This window comes from Macaca nemestrina, chromosome 15 (genome assembly GCF_043159975.1).
Source record: "Macaca nemestrina isolate mMacNem1 chromosome 15, mMacNem.hap1, whole genome shotgun sequence".
Lineage (NCBI taxonomy): Eukaryota > Metazoa > Chordata > Mammalia > Primates > Cercopithecidae > Macaca > Macaca nemestrina.
Window position 1 is genome coordinate 52,147,984 of NC_092139.1, and position 20,963 is coordinate 52,168,946.

The 20,963-nt window shown below is 42.6% G+C and overlaps 1 protein-coding gene across 9 annotated transcripts in view; it reads right to left on the reverse strand.

Moving 5' to 3' along the window:
- The window catches only part of LOC105486829 (double zinc ribbon and ankyrin repeat domains 1), a 98,344-nt gene extending 77,421 nt beyond the window's left edge, over positions 1–20,923 (reverse strand). For 3 of the 9 annotated variants that reach the window (XM_071079725.1, XM_071079724.1, XM_071079720.1), the window contains exons 1-6: positions 19,162–19,800; positions 18,685–18,801; positions 12,297–12,450; positions 6,311–6,425; positions 4,780–4,876; positions 3,677–3,801 (exon numbers count right to left, since the gene is read on the reverse strand). In XM_071079725.1, the coding sequence (XP_070935826.1) occupies positions 3,677–3,801; positions 4,780–4,876; positions 6,311–6,425; positions 12,297–12,450; positions 18,685–18,793 (600 nt within the window). In that variant the 5' untranslated portion in view covers positions 18,794–18,801; positions 19,162–19,800. The other 6 variants (XM_011749893.3, XM_011749896.2, XM_071079723.1 and 3 more) reach the window with 6 other exon arrangements.
- Between the last annotated feature and the right edge of the window lie 40 nt (positions 20,924–20,963).

Genomic DNA, 20,963 nt, shown 5'->3' on the forward strand with positions numbered 1-20,963 from the left:
AAGCTTACACCATTGCACTCTAGCCTGGGCAATAGAGTGAAACTCCATCTCAAACAAATAAATAAATAAACTTTAGTCTCTATTTTTCTCAAAAATTATATCTCTAGGAAACTCAAAGGACTGAACTTAAGACTTCAGGCTTTATCCTGTAGGCAACAGGGAGCAGTCAGAGGTTTCTCATTGCTTTTGTGCCACATCTAACATGGCCTAGGCTGGGTGTAGTGGCTCACGTTTGTAATCCCAATACTTTGGGAGGCTGAGGCAGGAGCATCGCTTGAGGCCAGGAGTTCAAAAACAGTCTGGGCAACATAGTAAATCCCCATCACTACAAAAAGAAAAAGAAATAAATAAAAACGTAACATGACCTAGACCCTGAGTCTCAAAGTGGTGGTCTATTAGCCAAATTTGGCCTGCCATTGAGTTTTATTTGGCATTGGCTCCCATAGTGTTTCAAAATTTGAACTAATTGTCAAAACTTTAAATTATGTTATTACACATAAAGATGTAGGTTTCTGGCTTCTCATGCAAATTCATTGGATGTAGCAACACTGAGCCTTCAGTCCTTCTTGCTAATGGTTGCCTGAGGCTGGGTAAAGTGATTCCTTTAACTGGCTGGGGCACTTCACATTGTCAGAGAACCTGTAGCTCTCATGCTCCTACACTATGGCCAGGTGTCAGCTGTCATTTATCCTCTACCCAGGCTGCATCATGCGTTTACTCTGCTGCCTGACCCCAGGTTCCCTCAGGCCAGATGCTGAGCTCAGAGATACCTTGTCTCCCTGAGGTTGTTGAAATGTGGTGATACCCACCAGTGCCATTAATTCGGATATATGCTAAAGTATGCTTCAGATGGGATTCAGCTGAAATACTGAGAAGACTCTTACCAATATGAAGGAAAAAAGTGGAAGAAAAAAGTTTTGTGGTCTTCTCCTGGCCTTCCTGGCTTTCTGAACTCTAGTCAAATTCCCTAAACTTTGTCTTTGTCCTGCTGTTCCTAGTTTTTGGGGATTCTAAATTTTGGAATCTTTAAATATTATTTTTATCTTTCCCTTGTAAACAACTCAAACACCTAAGTGGGCAAGGTAATCCAAATATTTATGCACAAAGAAAATATTTCTAGGCACATTGCAAATAATTATGGCCACATGAGACTGCTTTTCTAAAATAGCTCCTGTGTTTTATCATATACGGTCATTCATTCTTCAAAATGGTATGTTTTACCTCAGAAGCAGTATTCTTATTTGGGTCATGCCAGTGTGCACTGCCCACGGATTCTGAGTGTGCTCATCAGCCCATCTGATAACCAGAGAACCCTTCTTTCCAGAAGATTGGGAGAGGCAATCTTCCATGCAGGGGGGCTGCCCTTTTGTTTAGTGGGCCTTGCAAGCAGGCCTTCCCAGGTCTGGTCCTCTGGCCTGGGCTTTGTGGTTCTCCAAAAAATATAGTGAATGGGCAGATGAAAGAACCTAGGAGGTCAGGCTGAGTTACACCTTGGCGTTAGAGTCTAGAAGTGAAGGAAAGAGCTTGACCTTGGGATAACTGGTCTTCTAGGCCAGTGATTCTCAGTGTGGGCTGATCAGCAAAGTCATCTGTGGACTCCATCCCAGGCTTATGGACTCTGACTATCTAGAAGGATTGCATGGAGCATAGCTGGGACTTGATACATATTTAAAGTTTCCCCTGGGTGACTGTGATATGCAACTGGGTTTGGAAACCATGCTTTTCGCCTCCTTTATACTTGATGGTAAGTGTGAGCAGCCATGGAATCATGGGCACACAAGAAGCAGTTGTGGTTACACAAAAAAATGTGACTCCAGGTACATTAAACTTGGCACTCAAATAGGAGGAAGAGAACAAGGGCTCCTGGGTTGCCCTTAGATGTCAAAAGTCCAAATTGGATTTTATAAACATTGAAAAATCAAAGCACTATAATAGTAGGCAACTAGTGTAAGAGCATCTTTCTTGTGTTATAGTAGTAAGAATGTATTGATACGCCATTTATTTATTTATTTATTTATTTTTGAGATGAAGTCTCACTTTGTTGCCAAGGCTGGAGTGCAATGGCATGATCTTGGCTCACTGCAACCTCTGCCTGGTTCAAGCGATTCTTCTGCCTCAGCCTCCTGAGTAGCTGGGACTACAGGTATGCAACACTAGGCCCGGCTAATTTTTGTACTTTTAGTAGAGACGGGCTTTCACCATATTGGCCAGGCTGGTCTTGAACTCCTGACCTCATGATCCGCCCACCTCGGCCTCCCAAAGTGCTGGGATTACAGGTGTGAGCCACCGCACCCAGCTGATATGCCTTTTATTAAGGTCATAAGTCACCTCTATCTTGGCAAAGCCAATGGGAATTTCCAATTGTCTGTCTCTATCTAATTAGAACCTGCAGTAACATATGACATAGAGGAACTTCTCCTTGAAATTCTTCCATTTCTTGGTCTCCATGGCAACATATTCTTTTGGCTTTCTTTCTACTTTCAGGCTCCTCCTCCCCTGCTCAACCTCTAAGTTGAGGACTTTCTTCATTTTCCTTCCCTTCATTTTCTGTACAGCCTTGACTAGTGATCTCATTCAGACCTAAGCTTCAAATACCATCAACATATTGAATATTTCCATATTTCTAAGTACATATCTCCAGCCCTGACCTTTCCTGAGTGTGAACTTGCATATCCAACAGTCTACTCAACACCTCTACTTGGATGTCTAATGTGTCCTTGGACACCTGCTCCTCTCTCATCTTTTCCAGCTTTGTCAATGGCACCATCATCTCCAGATACTCAGGACAAACCCTGAGAGGCATCCTTGGCTCCTCACCTTCCCTTCCAGCTATTGGATCCCTCAGCCAAGCCTACCTCCTATCCTGACTACCTCTACAACCTTGGTCCAAGCCACCAGCATTTCTCACCTGGAACAAAAGCCCCCTAAATAATGTTCTCTCTTTCCTCTTCCATGGCCTAATCTCCATACTGTGGCCAAAGAGAAAACTTTTAAATGTAAATGGGACTATGTCTTGTCTGCCAAACAGATTCCCTTTACAATTAGAATATACTTCAAACTTCTTATGGTCAGACTAGTGTCTATGACTCTCAACCATGCCTGACCATTAGAATCATTTAGGAGTTTTTTTGTTTTTTTTTTCTTTTAATGATGCTCAAACTCCACTTCAGACCAATTAAATCAGAATTTCTGACGCTAAACCTTGGGGATTGGTCTGAAGCTCCTCAGGTGATTCTAACGTGGAGCCATGTTTGAGAACCACAGCTCTAGACACTCTGGCCCCAGCCACCTTCTGCCTCATCTCCCACTTTGCTCATCAGGCCTGAGAATGTGGATTTCAAATAAGTTCCCATGTGATGCTGATGCTGCAGGTCTGGGGATCGCCTCTGAGAACCACTGCTGTATCTCATTACCATTTTATCTTCTTCATGACACTTACCACCATTTTAAATTTTCTGTTTATTTACTTATTTATTATCTGTCTGCCCTCAAGCCCAATAAAAGGTAAGCTCCATGAATACAGGGACTTTTCTTGTCAAACACAGTATTCCCAGCACTATAACAGTGCCTAGCACATGGTCAAAAGAGGGGGAGGTGCAGTCTTAAAGTATTTCATGGGAAGCATTAAAAACATAAGAGGTATTTGGGTACCCTAAAGATTGTCCTTAGAAGTTACCTGGGACTGGCGGGTGGGTGGTCTAGAACCTGATCCTCCACTGTGAGCTGGGATTTCCAGTGGACTCTCTGAAAAGCGAAGATCTTTCAAAGTTTTAGGGTCAGTTCTTTCACCTACCTGGAGGTCTACAATGATATTAAAAACATCACTCTTTGAGCATCTGTAATTATACATAATCATGCAAAGATGTCTTCACAGTGGGAAACCTTTTAATAAAGAACCACTGTTACCACATTGCTTTCCTTGAAGTAATAATTATGTAAAGAGCTCCCGCCACACACTCAATGTATTAGAAGTGAGAAAGAAAAAACAAGCCCAGACTGAGAAGATCGTCTTCCCTGCTGCATTCTACAATAGTCCACGTCAGGCTTGGAAAACAGACAGATCAATCCAGTTGCAAAGTTAGCAGGAAATATTGTATCTCCCAAGAACACACTGCAGCTGTAAAATGTCGTTAACAGCCCCCTCTTTGCATGACTAGTTTTTCTTACTCACTGAGAAACCCTGTTCTCTAAAATCACAGATTATCAGAAACTTCGCTGTTTGAAATTCTCAGTAAGAATGAAACATCTAACTCTTGCCTGAGGAATCTAGGTCACTTTGACATAGAGAAGCAGCCTCCATGTCCAACCCTGGTGCAAAGATAATCATTTCTGAGCACGGTGTTCCCCGTGTATCTTTGTAATTTCCAAGGCAACAGAACCCTGGGTCCCCTTCCCAGTCGATACCTGATGCTGATCCCTTCACACCCAGACCAGCTTCGCTTTGAGCCTATCAAAACTCTGCTTTCATTTATATTTCACCCAAACTCCACCCTTCCCCCAAACTCTATAACTCCAGTGTTTCCTCTGTTTTGGTGAGATGCCCCCATGGCTCCCTGCGGTGGGTCAAGAAATCTGACTTGGTTGGACTGCTTGATCCTCCTTCATGATCTTAAGCTGTTAGCAAGGACAGTATAAAAACTCAAAGTACAGCATATTTTCCTGCCCCAGTGTTTCTTATTCCAACACTTCTCCAGACAAGAAAACATGCAGTGAACATGCCATGAACCTCTTTGGTGGGTTCAGAATACAAAACCTTGTTTTTGTTCTGTCACATCATACCTGGAAACTTTCTGAGGTTAACATTCCAGCTGCGTTGATTTTCAGAGTTCTGATATTTCTTCTTTAGTTTTGATCCAACTAATCCATTTTTGAATTCCTAGGAATGAAGAGATTGCATATCACTTACTTGGTTATTCCCATGTGAGAATTAAAGCTGCACAATAGAGACAGGGTCGTGGTGTGCATTTCTTATTTGAAAGAGTTTACGGTTGTTTTCATGAAGTAATCCCTGTTTCACTTTATTCTGGAAACATGCAGCTTTGTATCTGGGCTGGGCTGCTCAGTTGGCAGCACGTCTGGATGTAGGCCTCACCAGGTGAAGCGGCCAAGGCAGGAGGCAGGGAGCAGCACATGCAGGCAGGATGCTACAACTGTAGGAGTCTGGGTAACAACAGAGGGACCACCAAGTCCAGAGTGGCAAAGGCAGGGTAGGGTCAGACCAAAATCAGACTTCTGTACACGACCTGCACACACACAGTCCTTAAACACTCTTCCCTCTGGACTTTCTCCATGGACTTGGTCCCTCACACCTGATTCAAGCCTAAGCACCTGCTGATATATGTGGGCTCAGCCCCCACAGGTGGCCCCTGCCCAGTGTAGATCCTTGCCTTGATCACACTTGAGCCCTACGCATGCCTGCATCCACTGCTTTGGTTCTACAACCTCCTCTCTAGCCTCAGGTCAAGCTTAAGTGAAACCCCTATAAATTTCCTCTGTCAATCCCAACAACATCCCTGTGACCAAGACCTCTGGGTTGGCCGCCATACTGTAGACTAGCCCATCCTCTGGCTTAGCTCCTTGAATCTTTCTCATTGATACTCACACCCAGTGCCTGAAGCTTCACACATCCTTCTCAGATGGATCTAATTGACTCTTCACAGTGGGGAGGCTTTGCAGATATTTGGGAATAAAGATTTCAACATAAAAGAATTCTATGCCCACTGAGGACTTCTACTTACCCAAAGCATCTATTCAACAGATACACAATCACTACCCTCTCCTGCCTGCCCCTGTGCAAGGCAATGAGTATAGCAATCATGCCACCTTGGAGCTTATAATGCATAGGCAAGATAAACAAGGAACAAAGTAATCACATGCTCAAAGCAGTTTATAAAAGAAGGCCTGGGTGCCAGGATAGCAGTGATAGGGCATAGCATACACAGTTCAGTTTCGTTGGAGTATATGTAGGGGGTTCACAGACAAAGCAGGAAAGGCCGACCAAGGGCAGAAACTGATGACTTGGATGGAAGGCTAAAGGTTTCTGGTTTTTTCAGTAGGTAAGAGAGAGCCACTGAAGACACTGGAGCATGGACCCCAGTGCTCAGCAGGTATTCTCATCTTCAGGGTAGATAGAAGACTGATGAAAGGCTGAGAAATCAGTGAAGATGCTTTGCAATGGTTGATAATGACTTCAATTATAAAGATCTGACTATCAGCAGAGGTAAGGTAATAAAAGGCAAGATCTGCTCACTGAGAAAGAAGGAACCAAAATACAGTGACAATCTGAATGGATGATAGTTTCATTACTTGCCTGCCTTGAAGAATCTTTGAGAACATTTTCAACATTGTCTTCAGGAGAGACTACATTCGGTGGTTCATAGCCTACCTGAAACACTTTTGTCACAATGCCACTCTGTCTGCAGTCTCTGAAAATTATTATTAAAAGAGAAAAAAGTCTGTGTTACACAAAGATTCAAAAAAAAGTGGCTAACAATTAAGATGATTTTATTAAAGTACCTTAGTCTAGCTACTAAATTTATTGCATTTCAAATTGAAGAAATCAAATGTAATTTCTATAGTCTTTCCTTACTTACTTCCTTTTGGGTTATTTACTGCTGTGTAACAAACCACCCCAAAGGTAGTGCCTTAAAACATGGATCTATGGATTCACGGTCTCCACTGAGTAGGTCTCATCTGAGCTCTTTCATGTGGCTGCCATCAGACATCAGCAAGGGCTGGAGTCAACTGAAGATTCAACTGGGCTGGGTGTCCAAAACGACTTCTCTCAAATATGCAAAGCCTGGGCTGGGGTAACTGGAACAGCTAGGGGCTCACCACTCATCGCTCTCACTCAATCTCCATCTCTCTGTCCCTCCCTCTCTCTCCCACTGGTTAGCTTGGGCTTCCTCACAGTATGGAAGACTCACGTAGTCAGATTTCCTCCACAGTACCCGGCTACCCCAATCCCCTGCTAGTGTTTTTGTCCCAAGAAACCAAAGCAGAAACTACAATACTTCTTGTGATCTCAGAAGTGCTTGGCATCATTTCTGAAATATTCTATTGGTCAAAAGCAAGTCAACAATGCCAGCAAAGGCTACAAAAGGGCATAAATACTGGGAGGCATAGTTCATCACGGGCCATTTTTGAAGGCTATCTACCACATTCATCATGAAGATATCAGACCATAAGCCTCAAACTATTCTAAAACAAAAAATGTGTTACCTAGGTCATTCCACATGAATCAAGAGCATTTTCCCTGTCTCAGCTGTAGGCAGTGTAATATATGCTGCGCTGGTAGATTCTGTAACTCAAATACTATCATGTTTTCCATTCATTCATAATATTTCACAATTCATCTTGTTCTCTGATGCAATAAGAATTTCATGAGAAGACAATGTAGCAGTGCCCATGACTAAAAACTAGTGGTGATTTTTATTTCAGTACCAGTAGCTCACCTATACTCTACTTTTTAACAGCTTTATTGAGGTATAATTTACATGACACAAAATTCATCTATTTTAAGCAACTGGTTCAATGGGACTCAGTCAGTGTAGACAACTGTGCGAATATCAGCACAGTGGAAATGTTTAGGACATTTCCATTATCCAAAATAATTCCCTTGTGCCTGTGTGCAGTCACTCCTCGCTACCACCACCTATCTTAGGCAACCACTGATCTGTTTCCTATCTCTATAGTTTTGTCTTTTCTAGAAATTTAACATAAATGTAATCATACATATGCAGTCATCTTACGTGTCTGGATTTTTTATTTATCTCTTTTTTGGAGGCTCATCCATGTTGTTGTAACTCACTCATTGTTATTGCTGAGTAGTATTCCATTTTATAGATATATCACGATTTTTATGTCCATTCCCCAGTTGATGGTCATTTGGATTATTTCTGGGTTTGGGTCATTATGGATAATGCTGCTATGAACATTCACACATAAGTCTTTATGTGGACATGTTCTCATTTCTCTTCAATAGATACCGAGGAGTGGAATTGCTGGGTCACATGGCAGGTATGTGTTTAATTTTCAGAAACTGCCAAACTGTGGCTGTTCCATTTTACATTCCCACCAGCATTAGCTGAGGGTTCCAGCTTCTCCACATACTTGCTGACACTTGATATAGTCAGCCTTGCTGATGACCTGTACTCTCGATCATGTTCTCTGTAGGTATTTGCTTGATATGTGTCCCTTGTCTATCAAGATATAGGCTTGGCTGTTGTAACACAGAATCAAAACAATAGTGTCTTTCAGGCAGGACACGGTGGCTCACTCCTGTAATCCCAGCACTTTGGGAGGCCAAGGCAGGTGAATCACTTGAGGCCAGGAGTTCAGGACCAGCCTGGCCAACATAGCAAAACTCTGTCTCTACCAAAAGTACAAAAATTTAGCTGGCTGTGGTGGCACACACCTGTAATCCCAGCTACTCAGGAGGCTGAGGCACAAGAATTGCTTGAACCCAGGAGGCAGAGGTTGCAGTAACCCAAGACCACACCACTCCACTCCAGTCTGGGCGACACAGCAAGACCCTGTCTCAAAAAATAAACGAACGAACAAACAAACTAACAAATAGAGGTTTAAACAAGACAGAAGTCATAGGGTATAAGCAGTCTAGAGCTGGTATAGGGGTGTCATGGTGACAGGAACATGATATCAAGTTTCTACCTTGTTACTCCATCATTTCTATGACATTGCATTTATCCTCATGGCCCAACCTGACTGACCAACCACATCTACATTCCAGCCAATTGGAAGCAAAGCCCACCCTTTCTCTTTAAAGGTACAATCTTAGAGTTGAACACATCACTTCTACGTGTATCCACTGGCCACAGCCTGGTACACATCTCTAACTAGGGCAACAGGGACTGGGAAGTAGAAAATCATGGGCCCTATTATTAAAGGGAAAAACAGATATTGGGGGACATCCAGCAGCCTCTCCCACATCATCATGACCACGCTTGGCATATTTATTTGATGTTTTTAACTCTCACCCCTCATCATTTGCATTGAAAGCTCACCTTTCCCATGTTATCCTTTCTCTGTGATTATGGCTCACTGGTTACCACAGCCCGTGTTTCTATTTGCTCTGGCCAGACTCTTGATACTTTTTATATTTCCAATTATCTTTTTTCTCCAGGGTTCTTTGTCTGCTTTGCCCTTACTCATTTTCACAGTGATCTTTAATACATATTGTCTGTTTCATTAGCATTTCTTCAGCAACTGCTCAGATTTCTTACATGCTCAATTTCTATATTTCTTAAAATTTTTCAACCTTGAAGTAAATAAGTATCCCTGGATCTTAGAGGGGAAGATTTATGAATCTGTAAATCTGGTTTTATTATTTTTTTTTTAAAGAAGAGATTTAAACAGGGAAATTTAGCCACCTATGCGTCACTCCAGCCAGTGAACATGCGAGTGTCTTCTGATCACAGAAAGCTGAGACATTATTTCTAAATACTGTCACTCACAGATAGGTAGTGACTATTTAGACGAATTGTATATTTCTTAGAATTTTTTTCTCCATCTTCTAGAAAGGTAGCTTAAAACTTCTACGTTGTTTAATGTTAAAGAGATTCACAAATCTGGTTACAGATATAGATGATCTTTTACATGAACCACTTGCTTAACTCATTCGCCTCGGCATCCATCTCGTCTGCATGTTAACCTTCGGCCCCAGGCCTGTCATCCAAGATCCAATTGTCCTTCCTGTTAGCACACACTTTGCAGACATCACAAGCCTCTCCATCCAGGGATCACTTGAATCTTGGATGGTCGGGAGGCTCCCAGAATGCACGCTTACAACCCCACATGAGGTCACATGAGTAGAGGCCTGGCTCTTATCCACTTATTCCACCCCCTAAGATCCAGGCTGTTTCCCCCACCCCAGCTGGCCCTTCCTTGGGGAACCAGCTAAGGCATTCACCTTTTGAGCTGAAAATTCAAATGTTTTTTATATAAATATATAAAATTTTTAGATAAATATATAAATATTTTCCCTAAGCTGAGCACATCTAAAATACGTTAGTACTGTTAAGTACCTTTCAGAATAGACACTTAGTGGGCACAGAGCAGAATGGTGAGAGGCATAAAGAATGACCTTATTTTTTACTCTTTCTCGAAAGCCTTATTAACTCCTTCAAACCGCATAGTCAGTCATTAAATTGCTTCTTCATTTTACTGCTACTTGCAGCTTCTAAGGAGGCCTGCTTTACAGCATTTGGCCACCAGAGTATTTAGCTTCTTAATTTTTTTATTATTATTATTATACTTTAAGTTCTAGGGTACATGTGCACAACGTGCAGGTTTGTTACATATGTATATATGTGCCATGTTGGTGTGCTGTACCCATTAACTCGTCATTTACATTAGGTATATCTCCTAATGCTATCCCTGCCCCCTCCCCCCTCCCCACAATAGGCCCCGGTGTGTGATGCTCCCCTTCCTGTGTCCAAGTGATCTCATTGTTCAGTTCCCACCTATGAGTGAGAACATGCAGTGTTTGGTTTTCTGTTCTTGCGATAGTTTGCTGAGAATGATGGTTTCCAGCTGCATCCATGTCCCTACAAAGGACACAAACTCATCCTTTTTTATGGCTGCATAGTATTCCATGGTGTATATGTGCCACATTTTCTTAATCCAGTCTGTCACTGATGGACATTCGGGTTGATTCCAAATCTTTGCTATTGTGAATAGTGCTGCAATAAACATACGTGTTAATGTGTATTTACAGCAGCATGATTTATAATCCTTTGGGTATATACCCAGTAATGGGATGGCTGGGTCAAATGGTATTTCTAGTTCTAGATCCTTGAGGAATCGCCACACTGTTTTCCACAATGGTTGAACTAGTTTACATTCCCACCAACCGTGTAAAAGTGTTCCTATTTCTCCACATCCACTCCAGCACCTGTTGTTTCATGCTCATCATCAGAGAAATGCAAATCAAAACCACAATGAGATACCATCTCACACCAGTTAGAATGGCAATCATTAAAAAGCTTCTTAATTTTTAATAATTGAGATGACTTACCTTGATAGAAGTGGCTTGGCAAGTGAGAAAAAGCTATATGTTCCAACATTTTATAAAGAATAATAACGTGCATATACTCCATTTGCAGAACCCATTTAAAAACAATAATAATGTGCATAAAGGGATTGTTTTGTTTCATTGTATTTGTTTTAATTTTCAGATGCCAAAGCAATCATGTTTGCTGTGGAATGTGTAGCTCTCCTCAAAACACCATGCAGTAATTCAGTCAGTGGGGGCTGGGGCTAGAGTCCTTTCAAAGTACCTGGGCCAGCCTGGTACTGTATTTAGTTTGGGGCTTATTTTTTTTGAGACAGAGTGTCGCTCTGTCACCCAGGCTGGATGCAGTGGTGCGATCTCAGCTCACTGCAACCTCTGCCTCCTGGGTTCATGCCATTCTCCTGCCTCAGCCTCCCAAGTAGCTGGGACTACAGGCGCCCGCCACCACGCCCAGCTAATTTTTTTGTATTTTTATTAGAGACGCGGTTTCACCATGTTAGCCAGGATGGTGTCTATCGCCTGACCTCGTGATCCGCCCACCTCGGCCATCCAAAGTGCTGGGATTACAGGCGTGAGCCACTGTGCCCGGCCAGTTTGGGGCTTTTAAATGTTCCCAAAATATGGCCAAACCTGCATTGCTGGAAGAATAATTCCTATATCACAGCCACACAGAATTGCCAAGCATTTGAGTTTTGTTTTTGTTTTCCCACAACACATGGTGAAGGTTTCCAAATTGAATAGTGTTTCTATATTTGAAAATGGGAAAAAGTCATTAAGAAAAAAAAGGATAAAGAAAAAAGTATGGTAGCTAATATCCAACAAGTTGAAATGACAGTAGCTTTGAAGGCCAATTAAGTCGATACAAAATGAAATTGAGAATGATGGTTGTAGGCTGCACCCTGGGGAATGAAAGAGCCACTCCATGAACACAGTATTTTCTTCAGAGCCACATGGAGCTCTTCAGAGGCCCCCAGTCCTGGAAAGGATCTTCCTTCCTGAAACCCCAATGTGGAATTTAAAATAAAAACAGTATTAATATACATAACACTTCACTGAGCTATCTACTTATGATTTCTGTACCTCACAGTATGCCTCAAGGAAAGGCCAGTAAAACACAAATGTTACGTATGTAAGCCAAAATTAAAATAACATTTCAGTAGTGTTCTTCTAATGCAGCACTGATTCTGATAGGAAAAAATGAATAAAATTAGAACACAATGTTATTATATCATAAATTAATTTAATCACCATGCTCTTAACTTACTTAGAGACAGCAATAGCTTTAACTGGTATTTTTCCATCAGGCAGAGTAATAGGTTTTGTATACTTAAATGTGTTATTTTCCACATAACCAGTTCTCTTTAGAAATTCAGGTTTGCTGCCATCCAGAGTATAATATATGTTGACATCTGGAGTGTCTGAAAAATCCAGAACAGGATAACTATAATTAACACCAAAGCAGCAAGTCCCTGAATAATGCCTATAGGTCAGTTTAAGAGTTGAGATTTGCCGGGTGCGGTGGCTCACACCTGTAATCCCAGCACTTTGGGAGGCCGAGGCGAGTGGATCACAAGGTCAGGAGATCAAAACCATCCTGGCTAACATGGTGAAACCCCGTCTCTACTAAAAATACAAAAAATTAGCCAGGCATGCTGGCGGGCGTCTGTAGTCCCAGCTACTGGGGAGACTGAGGCAGGAGAATGGGGTGAACCCGGGGGTTGGAGCTTGCAGTGAGCCGAGATCCTGCTACTGCACTCCAGCCTGGAGGACAGAGCGAGACTCCGTCTCAAAAAAAAAAAAAAAAAAAAATTTAAGTGTGTGATTTAAGATTTAAAGTTGTGATTTAAGTTCAGATTTAAAGTTATGATTTAAGATTGCGTTAATCAACTTAAATAACTGACCTATAGGTTATTATATACACATAATGGAAATGAATAGTAATAGCAATAATGCAGTTCTTTCTCTGTACCAGAACTGCGCTATACATGAATAAGCTCATTTCATCTGTACAACCCTATGAGGTAGATCCTATTTTACACCCATTTTATAGATGAGGTAACTGAGTCCCAGAAAGATTAATAAAGTTGCTAAATAATAGAGGAGTTGTGATTTGACTTCTGCTAGGTTGGATACACAGCCCATGCTGTTGAACCACTGTGCTCTTTTGCCTCTCCAACAAGGCACTGATACAAACAATATTCAAGATTCAACAGGTCAAAAAGGGTATACAGTGAAAAGTCTCGCCCGACCTGTGACACCAGCTTCCCAGAGACTATCAATGGGATCTTGAGTAACCTTCAAAAATATTTTATATCCATACAAGCATTTATGTACATATTCTTATTTTCCCCTCTTTTGCCACAAATGATGGCATACTATACCCTGTTCTACACAGTTCTTTTTTCATTTATCAATATGTCTTGGTTTTTTTTTTTTTTTTTTTTTGAGAGGGAGTCTCACTCTGTCGCCCAGGCTGGAGTGCAGTGGCCGGATCTCAGCTCACAGGAAGCTCCGCCTCCCAGGTTTACGCCATTCTCCTACCTCAGCCTCCCGAGTAGCTGGGACTACAGGCGCCCGCCACCACGCCCGGCTAGTTTTTTGTATTTTTTTTTTTTTTAGTAGAGACGGCGTTTCACCGTGTTAGCCAGGATGGTCTCGATCTCCTGACCTCGTGATCCGCCCGTCTCGGCCTCCCAAAGTGCTGGGATTACAGGCTTGAGCCACAATTGCTATTTATTTCCTAGGAAGCTCTTTATGTGAGCTTCCTAGGAAATAAATAGCAATTTTTTTAAAAACAGAGCTTCTGCATTCTTTGTTATGGCTGCACCACATTCTCTTATATAGATGAACAATAATTTAACCAATTCCCTACAAATGGATCTTTAGGCTGCCTTCTTTTTTCCTTTTCTTTGGTTCTTTTGCAGTTATAAGCACTGTAAGAATAATTTTGTAAAGAATTATTTCTGTAAATATATGGGTAAGACAAATATGTAGAACTAATACTGCTGAGTCAAAAATATATGCATTTGTAATCTTTTTTATTTTTCTTTCTTTTTTTTTTTTTTTTTTGAGACAGAGTTTCACTCTTGTTGCCCGGGCTGGAGTGCAGTGGTGCGATTTCAGCTCACTGCAACCTCTGCCTCCTGAGTTCAAGCCATTGTCCTGCCTGAGCCTCCTGAGTAGCTGGGATTACAGGTGCCCACCACCATGCCCAGCTAATTTTTGTATTTTTAGTAGAGACAGGGTTTCGCCATGTTGGCCAGGGTGGTCTCGAATTCTTGACTTCAGGTGATCTGTCTGTCTCGGCCTCCCAAAGTGCTGGGATTACAGGCGTCAGCCACTGTGCTCTGCCAGCATTTGTAATCTTTTTTTTTTTTTTTCCTTTTTTGAGATGGAGTCTCGCTCTATCGCCCAGGCTGGAATGCAGTGGTGCGATCTCGGCTCACTGCAAGCTCTGCCTCCCAGTTTCACCCTATTCTCCTGCCTCAGTCTCCCAAGTAGCTGGGACTACAGGTGCCCGCCAACACGCCCAGCTAATTTTTTGTATTTTTAGTAGAGATGGGGTTTCACCATGTTAGCCAGGATGGTCTCGATCTCCTGACCTCATGATCCGCCTGTCTTGGCCTCCCAAAGTGCTGGGATTACAGGCGTGAGCCATCATGCCTGGTCGCATTTGTAATCTTGATTAATATTTCCAAACTGCCTTCCGTGGATGGTTAAGCAATTTACACTGCCATCAGCAATGCATGAAAGTACTTATTTGACCACAATCTTCCTCATATAGTGTTACCCAGTTTTCTTTTAGTTTTCCTAATTTCCTAGGTTAAAAAAATACTATCCTGTAACTCATCTTTCTTGCATTTTGAGTAAAACTCACTAATTCATTGCAACAAATGTTTGCTGAGTACCTATTATGTACCAGACATCGTGCTAGGTATAGGGGATATGCAAAAGTATATCCGAGGGTCTCCTTGCATATCCCCTGTACCTAGAATGGTCCCTGCTCTCATGGAGATTATGTTTCAGGAAGGACACTGAAACAGTAAACAAACAAGGAAATACAGTTTGTCAGGTGGTGATTAAGAGCTTGGAATAGGTGAAGCAGGGATAAGATCTGCTCAGCAAGCAGCTGAAGGGGTAGGGAGAAGGGTGAGGAGAAGAAACATTTTCCTATGTTTAAGAGACCTTTATATTTCCTTTCCTACAAAATGTCTTTTCATCATTACTCAAAAGAAGACACACGAGTGGCCAACACACTCATGAAAAAATGCTCATCATCACTAATCATCAAAGAGATGCAAATCAAAACCACCATGAGACACTATCTCACACCGGTCAGAATGGTTTTTGTTAAAAAGTCAAAAACTAACAGATGTTGGTGAGGCTGCAGAGAAAACAGACACTTACATACTGTTGGTGCGAATGTAAATTAATTCAGCAACTGTGGAAAGCAGCTTGGAAATTTCTCAAAGAAATAAGAGTTGAGGCTGGGTGCTGTGGCTCACACCTGTAATCTCAGTACTTTGGGAGGCCCAGGCAGGCAGATTAAAAATACACAAATTAGCTGGGCGTAGTGGCACACGACTGTAATCCCAGCTGCTCTGAAGACTGAGGCATGAAAATCACTTGAACCCGGGAGGCAGAGGTTTCAGTGATCCAAGATTGCATCACTGTACTCCAGCCTGGGTGACAGAGTAAGACTCGGTCTCAAAAATAAAAATAAAAATAAAAAAAGAAGAGCTGAAATACCATTCAACCTAGCAATCCCATTACTGGGTATGTACCCAAAGGAAAATAAATTGTTCTACCAAAAGGACACATGCACGCATATGTTCATCACAGCACTATTCACAATAGCAAAGACATGAAACCAACCTAGGTGCCCACGAATGGTGAAATGGAGAAAGAAAATGTGGTACATACACACCATGGAATGCTATGCAGTGATAAAAAAGAATGAAATCATGTCGTTTGCAGAAACATGGATGCCGTTGGAGGTCATAATCCTAAGTGAATTAACACAGGAACAGAAAACAAAATACCATGTGTTCTCACTTATAAATGGGAGCTAAACACTAGGTACAAATGGACATAAAGATGGTAACAATAGGCTGGGCGCGGTGGCTCATGCCTGTAATCCCAGCACTTTGGGAAGCCGAGGCGGGCGGATCAGGAGATCAGGAGATCGAGACCATCCTGGCTAACACAGTGAAACCCCGTCTCTACTAAAAATACAAAAAATTAGCCGGGCGTGGTGGCGGGGGCCTGTAGTCCCAGCTACTTGGGAGGCTGAGGCAGGAGAATGGCGTGAACCCGGGAGGCGGAGCTTGCAGTGAGCCGAGATCGCGCCACTGCACTCCAGCCTGGGCAACAGAGCGAGAGTCCGTTTCAAAAAAAAAAAAAAAAGATGGTAACAATAGACACTGGGGACTACTAGAGGGTGGGGAGGGCTGAAAACCTACAACGATGCTCACTGCCTGGGTCATGGGCCCAAACCTCAGCACCACACAATATACCCAGGTAGGAAACCTGCACATGTACCCCCAGTTCTAAAATAAAAGTTGTAAAAGAAAAAACGAAACAAGGTCTTTTCATGTCCTTTGCCCATTTTTCTTTTGGGTTATTGTTCTTTTTGTTACTGAATTGTGAAAACTATTTATTTGATATTTACCTATCAGGGAATTTTGATACCCTATCATTCATATCATCTTTTGTCAATAATCACCCAACTTCTCCTAAGAATTATGGGCACATATATTAAAATGTTTAATTTTGTTTGACAGTTTAAAAAATTGTATCAGCTTTTAAGCTAAAGGAGAACACAGAAAATAATACATATTCTTAGAACTCTTGGTCTAAGCAGCATAGGGGCCATACCATAAATGCAGATAGTTTTTTTTTTGTTTTTTTTTTTGAGACGGAGTCTCGCTCTGTCACCCAGGCTGGAGTGCGGTGGCCGGATCTCAGCTCACTGCAAGCTCCGCCTCCCGGGTTCACGCCATTCTCCTGCCTCAGCCTCCCCAGTAGCTGGGACTACAGGCGCCCGCCACCTCGCCCGGCTAGTTTTTTGTATTTTTTAGTAGAGACGGGGTTTCACCGTGTTAGCCAGGATGGTCTCGATCTCCTGACCTCGTGATCCGCCCGTCTCGGCCTCCCAAAGTGCTGGGATTACAGGCGTGAGCCACCGCGCCCGGCCTGCAGATAGTTTCTATATATTTCAGTTAGTAAAATACATAATTGGTTAAAAGGCAAAAATTGTAATTTCAAAGTCTTTTTTACACAAATATTTGTTCATATGTTTTACCTATAAAACTTTCCTTCCTTATCATAATTATATATGTATATGTGTATATATGTATATGTGTACATATACACACATATTTAAGAATTTGAAGAATAAATGTTGGCAGGATATACATTCACTTCTTTCTTTCTTTCTCTCTTTCTTTCTTCTTTCAGATGGAGTCTTGCTCTGTCACCCAGGCTGGAGTATAGTGGCGCAATCTCGGCTCACTGCAACCTCCACCTCCTGGGTTCAAGCGATTTTCCTGCCTCAGCCTCCCGAGTAGCTGGGATTACAGGCATTGGCCACCATGCCCGGCTAATTTTGTATTTTTAGTAGAGACAGGGTTTCAGCATTTTGGTCAGGCTGGTCTTGAGCTCCTGACCTCAGGTGATCCACTCGCCTTGGCCTCCCAAAGTGCTGGGATTACAGGCATGAGCCACCTCACCCGGCCCTCACTGCTTTATTTCCATAATTACAGTTGAGATTTATTTTGGCATTACTACATGCCAAACCCTGTGCACCTCATACATACACGAACCTATTTATCCTCACAATGGCTCTAAGAAGTAGATATTATTATCCCTGTCTTACAGTGAGGAAACTGAGACTCGAAAAGACTAAGTAATGTACCCAAGGTCACTAGAAGTTGTCAAGGCAGGGATTAAGTCTCCAACCTGTCTGACTGGAAAGCCTGTATTAGCAGGTCAAATTTATTATGCCAGCTAAATACTGAGCATGTTGGAAAAGTTTGGGGAAGCACCGGGCAATTTTTCGTGGTTTTTTTTTTTTTTTTTTTTTTTTTGAGACGGAGTCTCGTCTTGCTCTGTTGCCCAGGCTGGAGTGCACTGGTGTGATCTCGGCTCACTGCAAGTTCCACCGCCCAGGTTCAAGTGATTCTTCTGCCACGGCCTCCTGAGTTGCTGGGATTACAGGTGCCTACCACCATATCTGGCTAATAATTGTATTTTTAGTGAGACAGAGTTTTGCCATGTTGGCCAGGCTAGTCTTGAACTCCTGACCTCAGGTGATCCGCCTGCCTCGGCCTGCCAAAGTGCTGGGATTACAGGCATGAACCACTCTGTCCCTGGCCAGTACCAGGACATCTTACTTTGGCTAAGGTAAGTCAAGACATTGCTGAAACTATACAAATGAAAGGTTGGTCAACGCTAACCATTTTAATCTAAATGTATACCACTCTATAAACCATCAATGTACAGCACTGTTTCAAATTTTAGAAGTTTTACAAATTTCCCAAAGAGCTGAGCAAAGAGTGAGAAAGCATGCAATGAGATAAACCAGCAACCAGATAAACACAAGAAATATGACAATGTTATTTTAAACAATTTCACACATATGTGATTCTTACCTGATTTCATTTCCAAAAGTGTATTGTTATCAATTTCATGGTTAGCTTTTCCAGGCTGAGGCACTCGTAGTGGTATGATCTGAGGGACACACACTGAACCAGCAGTCATTTTCTCTCCTTATATATAGAAAAAAAATAAATTCCACTGTGCACTTGTAGCTGTACACAAAAGTTGAAGAGAAGCACTTAATTTAAATGCAGCAAAACTAGTTAAAACACAAGAGAATACTGTTAACATGGCACTACAAATATTCCCTTTTTAATTGAAATAATATTTACATTTTGGCTGTATTTGCTGTTGAAGTCTTGTGTGGGGTTTCGATTATCTAAATACCTCACTTCCGAGAAAGGAGCATGAATCACGAGACGGGGGAAAGAAGTTACTTTAAAAGGGTAAATTAAATGAGTAAGGAAAACAGAGACTATCACTAATGCTTTTACTTGAGTTCCCTCTAAATCATTCTCGCCTTTTCCTACCTTTGGTGTGTGTCACCTCTCTTGGCTTCAGGGCAAGTCGTCATACAAGGGGAACCAAAGTAACTCTGTGTGTACCACAAAACGTTAGTCAGAGCTAACTTTTTTGGGAAAGCTCCAAGTTCACAGCCTTGCCACTGTCACCAGAGCAGTTCTAGTATTTGAAAGCTGCAAAGACACTTTAGAAGGACTGCAGAGTATTAGTTGTTAGTGAAAAGGACGTTTGCAAGAATATAAACAGTGACCAATAAACACAAGCCTCCCATTCCATCTACTGTATTTATAAATCCTGGTATTAATAATTAACTACCAGTATGAAAGCCTTACTAGTCTTTTTGGAGGTGAGGGTGGGGAGGAAGGCCGTCATAATTTTTAATGCACAGAAGGTTTCAGGGAGAAAAAACGCTCTCCTTAACACAGCAACCATTTACACCTCTGTATTGTCTTTTCAAATTTCATTAAGAATCCACAGATTTTGCTCAATTATAATCTACATATTCATTCCATTTTTCTAGTCTACTTCTTGCATTCTCACTGTATTATTTCGTTTTCCATGTACTTATTTATCCATTTGGGGCTGGCCTTTTAGGCTATTTCTAGTTTCTTTTTAGTTTTGCCTGTTGCTGTCCTTTTTTTTTTTTTTTTTTTTTTTTTTTTTGAGACAGAGTCTCTCTCTGTCGTCCAGGCTGGAGTGCAGGGGCGCGATCTCGACTCACTGCAAGCTCCGCCTCCCGGGTTCACGCCATTCTCCTGCCTCAGCCTCCCGAGTAGCTGGGACTACAGGCGCCCGCCACCACGCCCGGCTAATTTTTTGTTGTTGTTGTTGTTGTTGTTTTTTTTTTTTTTTTGTATTTTTAGTATACACGGGGTTTCACCGTGCTAGCCAGGATGGTCTCGATTTCCTGACCTCGTGATCCGCCCGCCTCGGCTTCCCAAAGTGCTGGGATTACAGGCGTGAGCCACCGTGCCCGGCCGCCTGCTGCAGTTCTAATAATGCTGATCTGACATCTCTGCAGTTTGAGCTTTGTCACAGACTGTATTTTCAAAAGTGGGGTAACTAATTTAAGGGGTGAACTTAATGCCTCGTTGGATAGTTCCAGATCGAGGGCCAAGAATATAAACTGCAGATACTGACAGCACAGCAATAGCTCCTACAGGAGTGTAGCTGGACTTGAGACTTGCCTATAGTCGCATTTCCATTCAAGTGAAAGGCAGATAAAATAAAAATAGTTGAAAAATTATTTCTAAATAAAAAATATGTAGGAGAGGAGGTAATTCGCGAGCATCAACTAGCAGCTGCCCTTACGAAGCTGGGGTGGCCAGTGGGCCCCACGCAAAGGGAATCAAGAAAAAGGCGGATCCGCCAGGCCCAAATGGCAACGTGCAGCAATCCACAGGATCCCCAGACCCCTCAACTCTCCCAAAGTGGACCGTCCCCTCGCAACCCGGATCCGGAACCCCGTTTGGTTGTCCCCGCCCGTCAGGGGCTGCCAAGGACACCTGCATCCTTTCGGCTGGAGTAAGGCAAGCTCTTCCCCTCCTCTAGCCGCCCTCCTCTTCCTCTAACCGGGGGACCCGTGATCGGGACCCCTAATCCATCTCTGCAGTTCCCAACCCAGTAGCCGGCCTCTCACCGCCTCTTGCCTCCTCCTTTGCCGCCGCTCGGGTTACCACAGACGCTGCGAGCCGCGCCCTGCCCACTTGGAGCTGGGCAGATGATTGGCGGCAAGGCAGCTTCTTAGCAACTAGCCCCGCCCCTGCCGCCCCGCCGGGAGCCTGGAACCCGCCTTGAGCTCCTTTCCCTG